The 18,079-nt window shown below is 35.8% G+C and overlaps 1 protein-coding gene across 10 annotated transcripts in view; it reads left to right on the top strand.

Annotated features, from left to right (window-relative positions):
* The window catches only part of CEP170 (centrosomal protein 170), a 147,073-nt gene that overhangs the window by 66,931 nt on the left and 62,063 nt on the right, over nucleotides 1-18,079 (top strand). For all 10 annotated transcript variants that reach the window (XM_006157210.3, XM_027775213.1, XM_006157215.3 and 7 more), the window contains exons 5-8: nucleotides 2,135-2,193; nucleotides 2,282-2,444; nucleotides 5,121-5,255; nucleotides 15,686-16,162. In XM_006157210.3, the coding sequence (XP_006157272.1) occupies nucleotides 2,135-2,193; nucleotides 2,282-2,444; nucleotides 5,121-5,255; nucleotides 15,686-16,162 (834 nt within the window). The remainder of the gene's footprint in view (nucleotides 1-2,134; nucleotides 2,194-2,281; nucleotides 2,445-5,120; nucleotides 5,256-15,685; nucleotides 16,163-18,079) is intronic.

Here is an 18,079-nt window from a genome sequence, read left to right as displayed (position 1 = left end):
GTTTGGTGGTCCTATTTTTCGATAAACATTTCTTGAATAAATTGAGCATAGGGGTAGTGATTTAAAATAGCAATCACAGTTTTATATAATGAAGTAGGGAAATAACATGAAAATTTTGATTTTTAATAAGGACGAGCTTAAAGCTTTTATAACTTACTGACACAAGTAATCGTGTTTGTCATATTTTTGATTAACAAGTTAAAACAACAACCTACGTCTGCACCACTGAGAAGATGGTAGATTTGTAAGTAAAAGCTGGGGCTAGTGCAGTTTAAAATTCCATAATTATAGCAGAGTTTTCACATAGATTCATGACCTAAACAAGAGGGTTGTTAAGGTTGTCTTCATTTCCACACCTGGGAACCTTTTTGGAAGGTGTCTGAACTTGAGAAGAATGGCCCCTCACAAGTTCTCCGTGACCTGAAATGAGTCTAGATCTGAAGAAAATACCACAGGTTAACCTTTAGGCATTCCTAGGAGGTAAACCTGAACACCAGAAAACTCTCATGACAGGCTAAAATCATTATTTTCCATTGAAAAAATAGAAATAAATGTCAGTTTTTACAAACTGCTGTTTCTCCCATTGTTAAAAGCAAAAACGCTATGAAATTTTTCTAGTTGTTAATAAGTTTGTTTTTTTTAAACTTTTTTTTTTTCTTTGAGAGGTTTTTGCTGTAGGGTACATGCGCTTGCCAGAATGACAGAGACAGAAAGCAAGAAATCATCCCCTGGGGGGATGGCCATGCCGTAATCCCTTCTCCTCCATTCTCCTCTTGGGATCTTAGGCACGCACGCACGCATGCACACATGCACATACATGCACCCAGCATGAGTTTAAGCCACCAGGTCTGGGACCCGAACCGCAGTCGACTACATGGGAATCCAGCAATATAGCCATTACACCAACTACTGGTCCCACTGTTAATGAGTTTCTTGAAGGTAAAGTTACTAAATATTCTTTTCATTAAATATCCTTAGTTATGATATGTGGATTTCTATATGTATCAGTAAATATGTGTCAGCATATGTACATAGCAAAAATAAATTTTAATATTTTAAAGGTATAAGAAGCAATGTAAAATTAATAGTAAAGCCTGGGACTGATAATCTGTTGACTAGATTCTTTTATTGGGTTCTCTCTCTCCAATCCTCATTTTTTTTTTTTTTTTTTTAAATCAGGTGGAAATATAGTATAAATACTTGTTTGCTAATGAGTGTACTTCTTTCTTTATGCTTGGAAATTCATCTTTTTCCTCCAAGGAGTCCTGATAATTGTGTAACCTTCTAGTCTTGAAATCATGAGTACTCTCTGAATTGGTAAGGAATAGAATTTAGTACATGGATATAAAAGTTCTTTGATTACAGGGTTAAGTAATGGTGGGAAATGTGACCTCTACCCTTTAGTGAATAGATCTTTTTAATATACAGAGGCATTGTTCTTTTTGGCATAATAATGAAAGCATTCATTATATTTAGCTGTTGGTTCTAATCTGTATGAAATCAGTTATTTGATAATGTAATATGATCCTGATTACAATTCATGGGGAAAAGGGCAGTTGTGGTTGCTATAAGGATCCTAATTATAGAATTTCTTTTGCACTTGCAAGATGCACTTCATTTTTATCAATGCTTATGAAGTCTGAGTAATCAGATTCCTTCAGGATTTGCTGTTGGGTAATCACTGATGAGATATTTCCTTTTACATTTTTGTAATTAGCTGTCAATATAATTTGTTCCAGGTGCATTTTCTTCTTTGTCATATTGTTGTGAGAATTGAAAATACCTTTGTGCTCTGATTAACTATTTGGTAATTTGCTTCTTGGAGACCACTGTTACTTAAGGTTAGAATTACATGGTAGACTTTAAGATTTTTAACATTTAAAAAATGACTATGTTTGGATATTTGAGCATATTTTAATAATTAAAGAAATGTAATAATTCTCTGTAGTTATTAAAAATAAGACACTTTCTAAGTTTGTGCAGTCTTCAAGAAGATCATGAAACGTGCAAATTATGAGTTAAAAAATGTTTGCCTTAAGATACATTTGTCCTTTTAAGTTCCCTCTTATTTGGTAAATATTTTCAGCTTGATTGCCAGAATTTTGAAGTTATAATCTTCCTTAGCCCCTTTTACATACAAATCTTTTCACTGTAGTACGAGGAGAACTGAGGGTTCCTGAAGAAGCTCTTAAGGTAAGTTTTTAGTTCTTTTGTAAGCCTATCATTCACTAGGGTTGATTTCACTCATGATGTTTCACTTTCATTTTTAAATGTTTTGTAGCATGAGAAGTTTACTATTCAGCTTCAGTTGTCCCAAAAATCTTCCGAATCAGAATTATCGAAGTCTGCAAGTGCCAAAAGCATAGATTCAAAGGTAGCAGATGCTGTGACAGAAGTGCAGCACAAAGCTACAGAAGCACTCAAGTCTGAGGAAAAAGCCATGGGTAAGCTAACCATTTAAAAAATGCCATGTTTATGCTTGATTTTGAAAAAACTACATGTTTTGTTTTCAAAAATACTTGACCATGTTCATCTAAAAGTAATTTATAATAACAAAGATGATTTCAAAGTGTGTTTTAATTTAGCAAGTGCTTTCACTAGAAAGCATAGGGCCAGGTGGCATGGTGGTTAAGGTGGCTGGATCCCACATGGCCAACTGCGCAGTTTAAGTCCATACCTGGGGCATTGGAAAGCACTCCAAGTGCTTGGGCCTCTGTGCCCAAAATACCAAAATGAGAATGGAGGAAAAAGGATCGCCGTATAGCCATCCTCCCTGGAGAGTGATTTCTCACTTTCCCTTTCTCTCTCTTTCTCTGGCTAGCACACACACCCTATAGCAAAACATTAAAAAAGAAAATATAAGAAAGGAAAAGAAAAGATGGGGACCAGCAGTTAGCATAATGGCTATGTTGCTGAACTCCCATGTAGCTGACTGTGGTTCGAGTCCCGGACCCAGTGGCTGGGCACATGTGCGTACATGCCCAAGATCCAGAGAGGAGAAAGGAGGAGAGGGATTTACGGTGTGGCCATTCGCCCGGGCAGTGATTTCTCACTTTCTGTCTCTCTGTCTCTCTTTGTCTTTCTGGTGAGCGCATGCACCCTATAGCAAAACCTCTCAAAAAAAAAAAAAAAAAAAAAGAATATATTATAAAACATAATTACATACAGCAATTATATATATATATATGCGTGCTTAATATGTTTAAATATCTGATGAAAATAAATTTCATTTACAGTTATAGTTTACCTTACAATAATATTTTTGTCTTTATTTTAATAACTGAAATGAATTAAAGAGAAATGCAATTTTTTTTAGAAAGATTTTTGCTATAGGGTGTGTATGCTCTCTGGAGAAACAGAGACAGAGAGACAGAAAGCAAGAACTCACTCCCAAGGGGGGTGACCCTGCTGCAGTCCCTTCTCCTCTTCTCTCCTCTTGGGACTTTGGGTATACACACACATGCACTCACCGTGATTTGAAACCACTGGGTCCAGAACTCAAACCATGATCAACTGAGTGGAAGTCCAGAAACATAACCATAACACCATCTGCTGGTCTCCAAGAAAAAAAAAAATTAATTCAATAATGCCATGTGTTTTTAATATGACATAGTAATTCATAAAGTTCTGGAAATGGTAAAACACACACACACACACACACACACACACACAAATTATACTATTCAAACAAAAAGTTTTTAAAATTATAGACATTACCTCATTTGTTAAAATAAAAATGTATTCTGTAGATGACTAGTTTAAAGTTAATCACTGTGTTGGGACCAGTATGGTGATTAAGGTACTGGACTCCCACATGGCCAACCATGGTTCAAGTCCCAAACCTGGTGACTTGCTTTCTCACTTTTTTTCTCTCTCTTTCTCTCTCTGTCTTTCTCTGGTGAGTGCCTGTATCATGTTTAAAAACAATAATAAATAATGATAATAAATAACTTTATTATTATTATTTTTTTTATTAAAATAATAAATATAAATGATAAATAAAATTAAATGATTTTTTAAATAAAATAAATCATTGTGCAGTACCCTTAGACTTTAAAAAATTAGAAAATGGCTGCTCATGTCAAAATGTACTTTAGTTTTGTTTTTTTATATATATGGTATTAATGAGTCATTCTGACCAGACTGATTTTATTCTTCCTTAATTAATTATTGCCTAGTTTCAACAAACTTGTTCTACTGAAGCCACTACTTTTCTTAATATTCAGGTTAGATGCCATTGGTTACAAGTATTTCAGTTATATACCATAGAACTCAGAATGGTTTAACAAAAAGTTATTGGGACATACAGCATATCATATTACTTAGGTACCCTTTGAGCATTTCTAGTCTGAAAATTCAAAATCTGAAATGCTCCAAAATCCAAATATTTGTATGCAGAGACATTATGCTACAAGGGGAAAATTTCTACCTGATGCATTTAAAATGCTGTAGTATACAGTAATTGTATGAAATTTCCTTCAGACTATGTGTATCAGATATACATGTAACATAAATGAATTTTGTGTTCAGACTTGAGTCCCATCTTCAAGATATTTCATTATGTATATACAAGTATTTCAAAATCCAAACATAACCAAAATCCGTAACACTTTTGGTCCCAAACATTTCAAATAAAGGATAGTTAACCTGTATTTACCTGTGCAAATTTGTATTTGTTTAGTAATCTTCATTATTATAATATAATGTCTTCCAGAATCCTGTACTAAATTATTCAATGTAGAGAGGGTATTTTTGTTTTTTGAGAGAGAGACCAAAAGATAGAAAGTGAGAAATCACCCCCCAGGGGTATGACCATGCCACAGTCCCTTCTCCTCCATTTTCTTCTCATGATGTTGGACATGCATGCACATGCATCCACTGTAAGTTTCAAGCCTCCAGGTTCAGGACTTAAACCATAAGTCGGCCATGTAGGAGTCCAGTGAAATAACCATTACGCCATCTGCTAGTCTCTTGATGTATAGTACTTCTTAGCTATTTAGACTATACTTTGTTTTTTCATGTAATTAATCAACCAGGCAGTTCTATTATTAATAGCATTCTGCAAAAGCATATTTTTCTGTTTCATCCGCTGAAAACAGTTTTTTCCTACCTCTTTCCAGATATTTCTGCTATGCCTCGTGGTACTCCGTTATATGGGCAGCCATCATGGTGGGGGGATGATGAGGTGGATGAAAAAAGAGCCTTCAAGTCAAATGGTAAAACTGAAGAAAAAAGTCATGAAACTGGAACGTCAGGTAAAGAAACTTAATGACTATGACTTTAAGTGGATATCTTAGGAAGCATTTGTAATCTAAACAAAAATTTTTCCCCTCTGAAAGGCATTATATTGTATAGTATGATAAAAAAGAGTTGATGAATGTTTTAAAAACCTTGCTATTTTAATGTAAATTTCCTTATTATGAGTGATTATTACCTAAAATATTAATTCAATGTCTTTGTAAGACACTTTAATTTAAAATATTTTATCCAGTGTATGAGATTGTTGAACCTGGAAAATAAATTAATGATATTACTGAGCATTGCAAATATTTTAAAATAATTATTAAAATGTATCAATTAGGCCAATATACTATAAAACTACTTTTGTGTTTTCATTAATATTTTTAAATGAACAATTTCCATTACGTTCAGAATTGTGATCTGAAATGATAATTTCTTTAAAACTTCAGTGTGCCCAATTTATTGGGATACAGTAGCAACAAGATTAGTGGAGTTCATCAGCCAGAATAAAGAAATAGTTCTGGGTCACATTCCCAGATTAATAGTGAATGAATACATTCTTTTGTTGATGGAGTGGTTCATTGGTGAACTAAGTGTCCATAAGCCAGACAATCAAGATTTCCAAGAAATAAACAGAGGTATCAATTACCTATCACATAAGGACTTTGCAAAGACATCAGAAGAGAAGGATGGACTGCCAGTTTCCACAATAACAGCAGATAAGGATCCAGAACTGGAAGAATTATGTACAGGCACCAGGGATCAGTATTGAAGACTTAAGTATGACTCTGGGGCAAGAATAAATCCCATCAGAACTCTTCTCAGTTTTCTACCTTTGATTCTAGTTCTACAAGATAAATAGGGCAGACTTTTCTTAGCTGGAGAATAAGACTATTGGTTCTTTATATATGCTGTAATTATTCCAGGATACAAGTTGCAGAAAGCTGGCATTATCAACTTGATTTTACAGCACTCAGAACTGATTTTGTCAACTGTGCAAATAAATTTCTATCACAACTTTCTTATTTCTGTCTCCACACTTTTCCTCACACCCAGGCTCAGAAACTTAGTATTATTTAGTATTCCTTTAGATATAAATAACAAAAATGCTACCTGAGACCAAAAGAGAGAAACTTACTGGCTCACATAATTGATCCCTACTAGGGTTATTCAATGCAGCATCTCAACATTATTGTCACCCATTTTCTGTCCATCTCTCAGTCTTGCTGACTACAGTGGTTACATGCTGAGGGAAGGAATTTATTCTCACGCTATAAGCTGCCTGCAAACATCAGTTAGGAGTACATGCTACTTTAATCATATCCAACTGAAAAGAGCAAATGCTGCCTCCAGAAGACCTCACAAATTTGGAAGAACTTGCTCAAAAGTTCTCAGTACATCTCTCTTCTCATTGGCCTAGACATGTTCAGGGATGGGTCACCTGCTTATTTCTTAACCAATCACTGGTAAAGTATATGAGATTATCCTCAAGCCAATCTTGCTCGCTTTGAAACTGGACATACAGTTAGTTTTTCTTTAAGGGAAGAGTTGAAGCAGGAGAATATTGTCATCCTTTTAGGATGGAGGAGCAGGAAGAGCACTCTGGAAGATAATCAAAAATGTCTGCTTTACTTGAAAATTTTGGGTCTTCCCTCCTTTCATCTTGTCTGTTTAATCTATTACCTACCACTATCCTGCCCACCCCACCCCCACACACATTGAGTCATAGCTGAACTTCCTACTTCCAGTTTCAACCCTCTTGAGGTTATTTTGCTACAGACATAAACTGATCTTTATTTCCTTTTACAAAGAAACTATAGTGACTACCTTTTGCATGCCAAATAGGTTTTAAACTTAAGTCTTATATATCACAGTTCTCTGATTCTGTTTCCATTTTCTAAGTGACCTTATGTCCTGTCACCAGTAGTTTTAGTGCTGTCTCTTGAAGCATCCTCAATAAATTATGCTGATTCCTGCCTGCTCTTATAGATAGACATACACAGACATATATGTACACATATATCAGATGATGTAAAGTTCTAAATGACACAGCTGTATCTGTATATTGACTGTTCCACTGTGTAAACTGTTTCAGTGACTCTCACATGCATGCCTTCCTTCCACAATGTGAATTTCTTACTTCAAATACCACATATTATACTATGTTTGTGCAGTAGAGCCACATAATACAAAAAGAAAAAGAGCTTACCAGCTAAGTGGTTAAGAAAATACAGCTGGGGACCAGCAAATGGCTTAATGTTTATGTCACTGGACTCCCATATAGTTCACTGCAGTTCAAGTCCTGAATCCAGTGACTTAAAACTCACACCAGGTGCATATGCAGGCATGCCCAAAATCCAGAGAGGAGAGTGGAGAAACTACCTTTTGCATGCCAAATAGGTTTTAAACTTAAGTCTTATATATCACAGTTCTCTGATTCTGTTTCCATTTTCTAAGTGACCTTATGTCCTGTCACCAGTAGTTTTAGTGCTGTCTCTTGAAGCATCCTCAATAAATTATGCTGATTCCTGCCTGCTCTTATAGATAGACATACACAGACATATATGTACACATATATCAGATGATGTAAAGTTCTAAATGACACAGCTGTATCTGTATATTGACTGTTCCACTGTGTAAACTGTTTCAGTGACTCTCACATGCATGCCTTCCTTCCACAATGTGAATTTCTTACTTCAAATACCACATATTATACTATGTTTGTGCAGTAGAGCCACATAATACAAAAAGAAAAAGAGCTTACCAGCTAAGTGGTTAAGAAAATACAGCTGGGGACCAGCAAATGGCTTAATGTTTATGTCACTGGACTCCCATATAGTTCACTGCAGTTCAAGTCCTGAATCCAGTGACTTAAAACTCACACCAGGTGCATATGCAGGCATGCCCAAAATCCAGAGAGGAGAGTGGAGAAGGGATTGCAGCATGGGCATCTCCCCTGGGGAATGATTTCTTGATTCCTGGTGAGTACACGTGCCCTATAGCAAAAATCTATCTTAAAAAAAGCAGAAAACACAGTTGAATGTGACTAACTATTGCCAAATTCTGTAAATAATCAATTTTTTTTGTAACAGTTTCAAATTTAGCTCTCTCACCTCACAAAACAACTTTTAAAATATGTAACTTTCAGTGTACTGAGAAACATACATATAATTCTTTATAGGCAGTACAACCATGATTATTATAGTAGTTGACACTTTGGTTGTACATTCTTTATACAGACACTTTTCTAAGTGCTTTGTAAGCATTTCACTATTTAATCTTCATAGCAGTACCTAAACATAATTCCTGTTATTTTGCCATTTTAAAGAAACCGAGGTACAGCAATGATAATTTACTGACCAAAGTCACCCAGCTAGTAAATAATGGAGCTGTGAGTCGAACTGAGGCAACTAGATTCCACAGTCTGTCATTTTAACCACAAACAGTTAATACTTCAGCAGCCATTACTCTTGTAAGCACATGCTCCAAATGGATATACTTTATGGAGTGAATAGATTTAAATACTCCAAAACAAGCAGACATAAAGACTTGATCCCCCATACCTTAGTATAATAGAATGTTTCAAAATGCGAAGCATCCAGCAGTAATTTCATCAATGTGAATGAAAGTAAATGTTTCAGTGAGTGCCAGCTGTGTGCCTTGTCCCATTGAATGTCATTTCTGCCACACGACCAAAAGCCGTCTCATAATCTTGGGATTGTTTTTGAATAATGTAAGTGATTTATGTCTTATGTTAAGTAGTTTGAAGCACCCTGTCAGATACAGATGATTAATAGCCTTGTTTTTTTTTTTAATTATTTATATTTTTTGAGAAAGAACATGTTGTGGTGGAGAGACGGACCTTTGTGACAGGGTCTCATTATGCTACAGTTCCCTTCCCTAGCCTCCTAGCTAGCTAGAATCATGGCATGTTTTAGGTTGATCAAGGTGCCTAATCCTGGTTGGCTCTGTGGCTCCAGCATTGCAGTGTGATGTGCTGTTATTTAATCTACTACAGCTGGGCTGAGATTCTTACTCGCTTTCTTATATTCATATGAGGGTATTATTGTTTCATAGTCATCATTTGTAGTTTTTAAAATGTAACATTAGGGAAATAATGTACTGACCTGATATAATTGTAGAATTAGAATTGAAGTGTGTGTCAAATATTTAATTTGATCATTTTGAAATTAAAGAGTTTTTAAGAATTTAAACATAAAAAGTTTTAGATCATAGACTATAAATTATTTGAATAATTTATGTTCTATCTAGGCATACTCTTTTAGTAAAAACAAAACGTGATTTGTTTCTTGGTTATCAATTCTCAGATTAAAATCATATGTCTTATGGAAAGTGAACATTCTAGAAGGGATAATAGAGTGTCTGCTACCTAGTCATTTTTTATATCCCTCTCTGTGTTTTCACATGTATCCAGAATCTCCTAAAAACTTACCATATAGCCTAAAAAAAACCCTAGAAGCAAATATTTACATTACTGAAATCTAGTTCTCCTAAAATTCTGTGAATATTTTCAATCCTAGTAAGGAAAATTTGGGGCCAGCTGGTGGGGTGGTGGTTGAGGTGGCTGGATCCCACACTGCTGACTGTGTGGTTGGTATCTGGACCTGGCAGCTTGAGAAAACATGCCAGGCATATGTGCCTAAAATCCGAAAAGAGGGAGAAGCAGGGGAGAGAGAGATTGTGGTATGCATGTCCCCCATGGGAGTCTTTCATACTTCCTCTCTCTCTCTTTTCCTCTTTCTGGTAAGCACATGCACATGCCCTAGCAAATTTTTAAAAACAGAAGGAAAATTTGTCCTCAGTTTAGATACAGTTATACTCTTCTACCTGCTAAACTTGGTCTCAAAATGAATTTAGGTTACAGTTAAAGGCCTTTAAATGTTGTATACATTTTGAAAAGGCATGTGCAACTGTTAGTAGTATCTGCTTGGTGCTTTTATGTGGATTTTTAATCCAAATTATATTTTGAAATTTTCAAGTTGTAGTTCTTTTTTAGCAAAAAGGATTTTCCAGTTTTTGTAATTCAAAGTATTTGAATAGGCTAGGTTGGTTGGATAATCTTATGCAGAATGAGCCATCATAAGTATGGTCTCTGTCATCTAAAACCAGGGCAATATTTCATTTAGTATACTACAAATAAATAAAGGGAACAGTTATTCTGGATTATATGTATTCTAAGTATCCCTGTAAGGTCACACAATCAAAATAGTTTAAAAGCAGAAGCGTAGTATCACCACTTGCTCTTCTGATTTTGATATATGTAATTCATTCTAACATAATGTTATTAAATCATTTTTAAAATCTGGCAATTGAGACAAAAAATATTAATGTAAACAAATATTTGTTATATTTAATTTTGTGTAAACAAAATGAGTTTGGGAGAGAAATGAATATTAAATTCATGAGTTCCAGAGTATGATTTGTCAGTGTTCTGAGAGAGAAAAACAGGGTTTTTTTAATGTAAATTAAGAAGACCCTTAGTAATATTTCTACCAGGTGCTTTACAAGTTTTATTAGGATCATATTTCATCTGTTTTTATCATTTTTCAGGGAAATGAATCCTTCTACATAATAAATTTTCCAGATGATTGAACTCTAATTTTACAACTGACAATTTTTTAAAAGTTTAACCATTTCCTAAGTTTCTGTTAAGTGCATTACCCATGTCCTTACCTTTTAAAGCTGCCAATGGTAGTTGTACTGTAAATTTTTTCTGTATGACTCAGAATCACAATAATGAATATCAGTTACTGTTCTCTGATACCTTACGTGATGTCTTCTAGAGACTTCGAAGTCTGTAAGATTGTTTGCCTTACACATGGATTGACTTGGACTCTTATACTTTTCAGACCATCTGTCTGCCGTTGATTGTTTTTCATCTTACTGCTGCCCTATCACTTTGCTCTTATTTCTTAGTGCATGTCTGACTCTGACCTTAATCCTTACTTCTGTAGTCCTTTCAGGTTTGCAACTTGTAAGATGAGTAAATATAAATGAAAACTGTTAGGAACTTCAGTGTTGGAAAAGTTCAACACTGAAGTTTAATACCTGAATATTGTAGAAAAGGCATTTCCATATTTCCCATATCTATCTTGGGTTGTTGTGTGTTTTTGTTGTTGTTTTTGTTTTTTCCAGAGGGAATAAGATGGGGAATGGTGATGAAGCACCCTGAATAGGGGATGTTCATTCTGCAATCCCTTCTCCTCTCATAATTTTGGACACACACACACACCTGGTGTGTTTTTCAAGTTACTGGGTCAGGACATAAATTGCCCAGTTGGTCTTGTGAGATCCAGTCACCTTAACTACCACATCACCAGCTGGCCCTGTCTTAGGTTTTTTGTTTCTTTTTTAAAGAGATTTTTGCCTTGGGTCATGTGTGCTTGCTGGAGAGAAAAAGAGACAGTGAGAGGAAAGTGAAGGGACCAGCAGAGGGTGTAATGGTCGCATCGCTGGATCCCCACACAGTTGTCTGTAGTTCGAGTCCTGGACTCAGTGGCTTAAAACCCACGCCGGGTGCATGAGTTTTTGGTGCATGCCCAGAATCCCAAGAGGACAATGGAGGAGATGGGATTGCAGTATGCCCATCCCCCCATGGGGTGATTTCTTCCTTTCTGACTCTGTGTCTCTTCAGTGAGTACATGTGACCTTTGGCAAAAATCTCTGAAAGAAAAGAGAGAAAGAAAGGAAAGTGAGAAATCACCCCTCTGGAGGATGGCTATGCTGCAGTTCCTTCTCTTCTGTTCTGTTCCTGGGATCCCAGGCACACATGCACACGTGCCCTGTGTGAGTATCAAACCATCAGGTCTGGGACCTGAACTGCGCTCAACCATGTGGGAGTCCAGGAACGTAACCACTATGTCATCTTCTGGCCCCCCTGTCTTGGTTTTTGTAAGGTTGGGTTTTCAGTTTTTAAAGTTAGGTCTTAATTTTTTTCTTTCTTATTCTTAGTTATATTCAGGGATGAAAAGAAAACAAACAAACATTTGTTTGTGTACCAAATATGTGCTGAGCTTTATTCTAAGCAATTTATATTTAAATATCACTTAATAAACTCATCTCACTAAATCTTTACAACAACCTTCTGGGTAGATACTATTTTCTCACTTTATGAGGAGGAAAATTAATATTAAGGACTGATAGCCATTGGCTTTATCTGATTTCAGATTTGGTCTTGGATTTTTACTAAACCAGGGTGCTTGCTTATGATCGTCATAGCACAACATGTTATGTTTCTTGACATTGTTAGAGAACTAATTTCTGGATGAATCAGGTGTTAGTTTTAAGGGTTCATTCTTTGAATAAAGGTCATTTTGCAGTAGTGCTAGCTTAGGGAATCGTAACCTTAAACACAATGCCATGCAGTTGGTGATCACTTTGATTTGACTGTTCAGGTCATGGCATTAGTAAAAACTTGTCCTGCCACCATTACTGTGTTACCTGATGGATGAACAAAGCAAAACAAACAAACACTAATATGTAAATAAGGGGCCAGCAGGTGGCATGGTATATAAGGCACGAGACTCCCACTGGGTGACCACACATCAAGTCCTGGACTGAGAGAATTGAAAATCACGCTGGGCATGTGCGTGTGCATGCCCCAAATCCCAAGAGAATGGAGGAGAAGGAATTATGATGTGTGCCTATCCCCCCCGAGGAGTGATTTTTCACTTTCCCTCTTTCTGTCTGTCTCCAGCAAGCACATGACCCCTATATAAAAAATCTAATATATACATATGTGTATATATATGTGTGTGTCATATATATATATATATATATATACACACACACACACATAAGATATCAGTGTTTGAAAAAAATAGACAAATAGCATTAATGAATTTATTAATATATGAGGAGTGATTAATGTATTTTATTCTTATGGAGATTTTAAGTCTCAACCTTCAGAGTTAATACTTGAAAGTCCAAGTGGATACTGTATTATTAAAAAGATTAATTGGGGCCAGCAGCTGGTAAGGCAATTAAGTTGCTGGTCTCCCACATGGCCGACCGTGGTTCAAACCCCAGACCCACTGTCTTGAAACTCATGTCAGTATACATGTGCGTGCGTGCCCAGGATCCTGGGGGAGAATGGAGGAGAAGGGATTGCAGCCTGGCCATCTCCTCTGGGGGGGTTATTTCTCACTTTCCCTCTCATGTCTCTGTCTCTGTCTCTCTCTGGCGAGCACATGTGCCCTAATGCAAAAACCTCTACCCCCCCAAAAAAAAGAGGGAAAGAAAAAGAAAGAAAGAAGGTTAATGAACTCTTTAATATAAAAAGAAATTTTGAAACTTTGACTTTGGGTTACTAAGAGTCATGCTGTATAAACTCTTCTTACAAATACCAAGTGCAGTTATTGCTCTGATAATGTTGAGTTTTCACAATATTATTATTTTATTTTCAGTGGTAAGAAAAACTGGGTCGATTATGAAAAGATGCTTTTGGTGCTGAAAATTGTTGTTAGGTGTTCTCATTGGATTCTGTTTATACTTTTTGACACTTTCCTGTTATTATTTTTTGAAAATCCAGTTTGATGTCTTTTTTATACTCTTTCAACATATTTGATTACAGGGTTACTATTTCATTTCTCTATAACCTAAAAATAGACAGTTTTATGATTGTTTAGAAACAACTAGTCACCATGCATTGCCTTTTCTTAAAATACTGCCTTTAAATGATTTTTCTATCAATCTATTTAAAAACAGAATGGACTTTTTGTTTTCTTTAGAGATTTTTGGTATAAGGTGTATGCACTCACTGGCGAGACAGAGACAGAAAGCAAGAAATCAGCGCCCCCAGGGGGTGATGGCAACACTGCAGTCCATTCTCCTCTTGGAATTTTGGACATGCACGCACATGCGCCCGGCGTGAGTTTGAAGCCATTGGGTCTGGGACTTGAACTCCAGTCAGCCATATGGGAGTCCAGTGACATAACCATTGCACCATCTGCTGGACCCCAAAACAGAATGGACTTTTAAGCTTTAGGGAAATATATTTCATTTGGATTCTCTTCACTATCTTGATAGAAATGGTTCTTTTGCTTCCTCAACCATATAGCAGCTTAATCTTTTTTTTTTTTTGCATATGCAGAATCTAATAACATACATAACCATTTTGTTTTAATTGTCATAGTCATTTATAAACCTTTATGTATTTTATTTAGAAGCACATCTATTTTTATACCTTTATATTAGTTTCTGAGGCAACAGGAGAATCGTGAAGTTATTCCAGAGTTGCCTGCTCCTTTTACCAACTCTTGTTCATTTGAGGTTTATAATTCAGGGTTCCAAGGATTTCTTTAATGTAATTTTTTAAAAAAAATTATTTTAGGGACCAGCAGTTGGTGTAATGGCTATGTTGCTGGACTCCCATGTAGTCGACCACAGTTCAAGTCCTGGACCCGGTGGCTTAAACTTATATCGGGTGCATGTGCATGCGTGCCCAAGATCCCGAGAGGAAAAAGGAGAAGAAGGGATTGTGGTGTGGCCATCCCCCTGGGGAATGATTTCTCACTTTCTGTCTCTTTGTCTCTCTTTTTCTGGTGAGCACACACACCCTATAGCAAAAACCTCTCCAAATTTTTTTAAAAATTTATTTTATAGCATTATACTTTATAGAAATGTACAAGGATTGTTTTTTAAATTTTATTTTAATAGCATTCTACTGTATAGAAATATAAACTAATTTTCTCTAGAGGTATTATTGACTAGCAACTGCATTTTCTATTTTTATCTTGTTTCTTTCACATTGCTGCTTAGATTGCAGTGCTGCAAGTAAATTGTGTTTTATCTTTATTCTCTTAGTATTTTAAAAATGTATCTGTCTTCTTGTTAGGATCACACATCAGTAATATTTTTATCATTCTAAAAATAGTATCTTTGAATATAATTGTGAGGAGTGAATGGTAAGTGGAATCATACTTCCAAAATATCACTTACATATTTATTTCATATTTATCTCATCTGAGTACCTGTTCTCTTTTGGAGCTCTACATGTGTTCATAGATATTTCAGATATTTCATTCGCTGACTTAAGAAAGTTCATGCTTTTTCTGCCACTCCAGACTTTTAATTGCATATGCATCTCCATCTACATTTGATTTTAGTTCTTTTGCTCTTTGATGATTTTTAGATCCAAGTTGGATAAAAATAAGGACCTAGCCACACAGGCTCCCGCTCTTGACCGCTTTGCTATCCTTTGCCATTGCTTCTGCCTCTCTTCATCTATTGGTAATGAATGGCATGTTTATAATCGAGATTCTTCTTTCTCTGTGACACTTTTTCATGATATAAATGCATTATTTTTCATCCAAACTGACCTGCCTTCTGATTCTCATGGAGTAAAACATGTGGCCATTACCAGACTCTCTCAAGTGCTACAAGCTCCCAAATATTTTGAATTTTCTCTTATTTTTCTCATTAGGGTGCAGTATAGATGCCAAGCAAGTTGAGGAACAATCTGCAGCTGCAAATGAAGAAGTACTCTTTCCTTTCTGTAGGGAACCGAGTTATTTTGAAATCCCTACAAAAGAATTTCAGCAGCCATCACAAATCACAGAGAGTACTATTCATGAAATCCCAACAAAAGACACACCAAGTTCCCACACAGCAGGTGCAGGGCATGCATCATTTACCATCGAATTTGATGACAGTACCCCAGGGAAGGTGACTATTAGAGACCATGTGACAAAGTTTACTTCCGATCAACGCCACAAGTCAAAGAAGTCTTCTCCAGGAACTCAAGACTTACCAGGGATTCAAACAGGAATGATGGCACCAGAAAACAAAGTAGCTGACTGGCTAGCACAAAACAATCCTCCTCAAATGGTATGGGAAAGAACAGAAGAGGATTCCAAAAGTATTAAAAGTGATGTTCCAGTGTACTTGAAAAGGTTGAAAGGTAAAGTGAATTGATCGTTTCAGAACTTCTTCTTTTATGATAAAGAAAATTCAGTCTTCACGTTTACCAAACTACTATTAGATAGTTAGATGGCAGAAAACCTATTTTTCACAATTTATATTTAGAGTCCAAAATCAAACCACACTACCTATGTTCCATTTATACATTCAAAATAATATTCCTTCAGTTTCTTGCCAAAAACAGCTTTGTTTTGTGAAATTATATTTATGCCACTAAGTATGCTCCTTTTTCCTATGGAAATATAAAATGTATGCAGTTTACCAGTGAAATTCCCTAGGAGGTAGATTACACCATTTTCTTGATTTAGGGAAAAGACATATTAAATTCTGTTCTTAATTATGATGCTTCCAGTAAAATGTCAGTACCTAGATTTTGAAAGAAATTTCGAACCATTTGGTATGGGCCAAAAAATTCTACTTGGGTAATACAGTCCTGTTGATAGAATGCTTCAGACTGTCTTCAATGGTTACTCACAAAACAAATATTTTTGTCTATTGTCTAGAAATTTACTAGCAGTCTATTAACCTACTTAATTTTTTTCAATATTAGACTTTGTGAAAATTACAGTTGAATGTTTCTTTGTGAAATAGTAATTTAGTATGCTTCATTAGTGTAGCACTTGGCCAAAATTAGTAAGATCTTTATACCTGTACATCATTGTATCAGGCAATCCATTTCCCCACATTGGCTTTCAATTGAATTTATTTTAAGATTAATTAAATACAGATTTGTGTTACTCTGTCTAATATTTTGCTTAATGAGCTATTTATAAGGAAAATGATTTTGATCACATTGCAGTCGTGTGTTAATCTATTAGGAGTTAATGGGATTTTAAGAAACACTCTTGACATCCATGACCATATATCCCTAACTATTCCTCTGGGATGTGTATGTGTTAGGTACTCAGTAATTTGAATAAATAATGATGTTTGCTATCAGTGACAAGACTGACCCAAACTTAATCCATACCTTATGCCCTGGGATTTTGTTCAGGTACTGAAGAAATAGTATTCTTAAATTTATTTCTGATTTACTTCTGGTACATTTCTGGATAGTTAGATTATGTGATTATCTAATTCTTTATTGAGGCCTGTTACAGTATTCAATTACAGTCATCAGCAGTTACCTGGCATGTGTACGTTTTTAATTGCCAGAGGCCATATGCACTTACCACAGAGGGGGAGAAAGTACCTCCAGTGAAGCATGGTCACACTGCATTTTTTTTTCCTCATTTCTTCAATCCATCAGAATTTCGAATGCATGTGCACACACACAAATATACACACATACACTCACACATCCCCCGTGTTTGTCAAGCTGCCATGAATGGAAATTGAGCCACATTTGGCTGTGTGGAATTTAGCTTCCCGTCTGCAGCACTTAATCATTGCACTGTGGAGCTACCCATGGCCTGTGTACTTCTGAGATATGATTGTGATCTTTAGCTTTTATTGGAGTCTCTCTCTCTCTTGCTCTCTCTGTCTGTATACATTTTATTTATTTATTCAATGGCTGAGAGAGACAGAGACAAAAATACAATAGCATCCCTAACACAGTCTTGACACAGTATTCGACTTCCAGCTTCAGCCACTGCAGATCAGGGACACACGTGTGCCCAAGCACTCAAGGATGTCCCAGACACAAACTGGCAACCTTCCCACATAGGTTTGTGTAACAAAGCATTGCGCTTTACCGCCATGCCACCACTGGGCCCCTGGACATTGTTAATACATAACTATGTATGTGTATGTGAAGGTTAAAGCTCCCAGTTAAAAGCTGCTCTTGTAAACTGATCAATCATATGATTTAGATAAATAATACTGATATCTTAGTATATTATTAGTGTTACCATGAACTTTGAAAGTGTAGCAATAACTCAGTCTTTTTAAACCACTC

This window comes from Tupaia chinensis, unplaced genomic scaffold (assembly GCF_000334495.1).
Source record: "Tupaia chinensis unplaced genomic scaffold, TupChi_1.0 Scaffold000532_1, whole genome shotgun sequence".
Lineage (NCBI taxonomy): Eukaryota > Metazoa > Chordata > Mammalia > Scandentia > Tupaiidae > Tupaia > Tupaia belangeri.
Note: the sequence above shows the minus strand (reverse complement) of the source record. Positions and strands in the feature narration are given on the sequence as shown.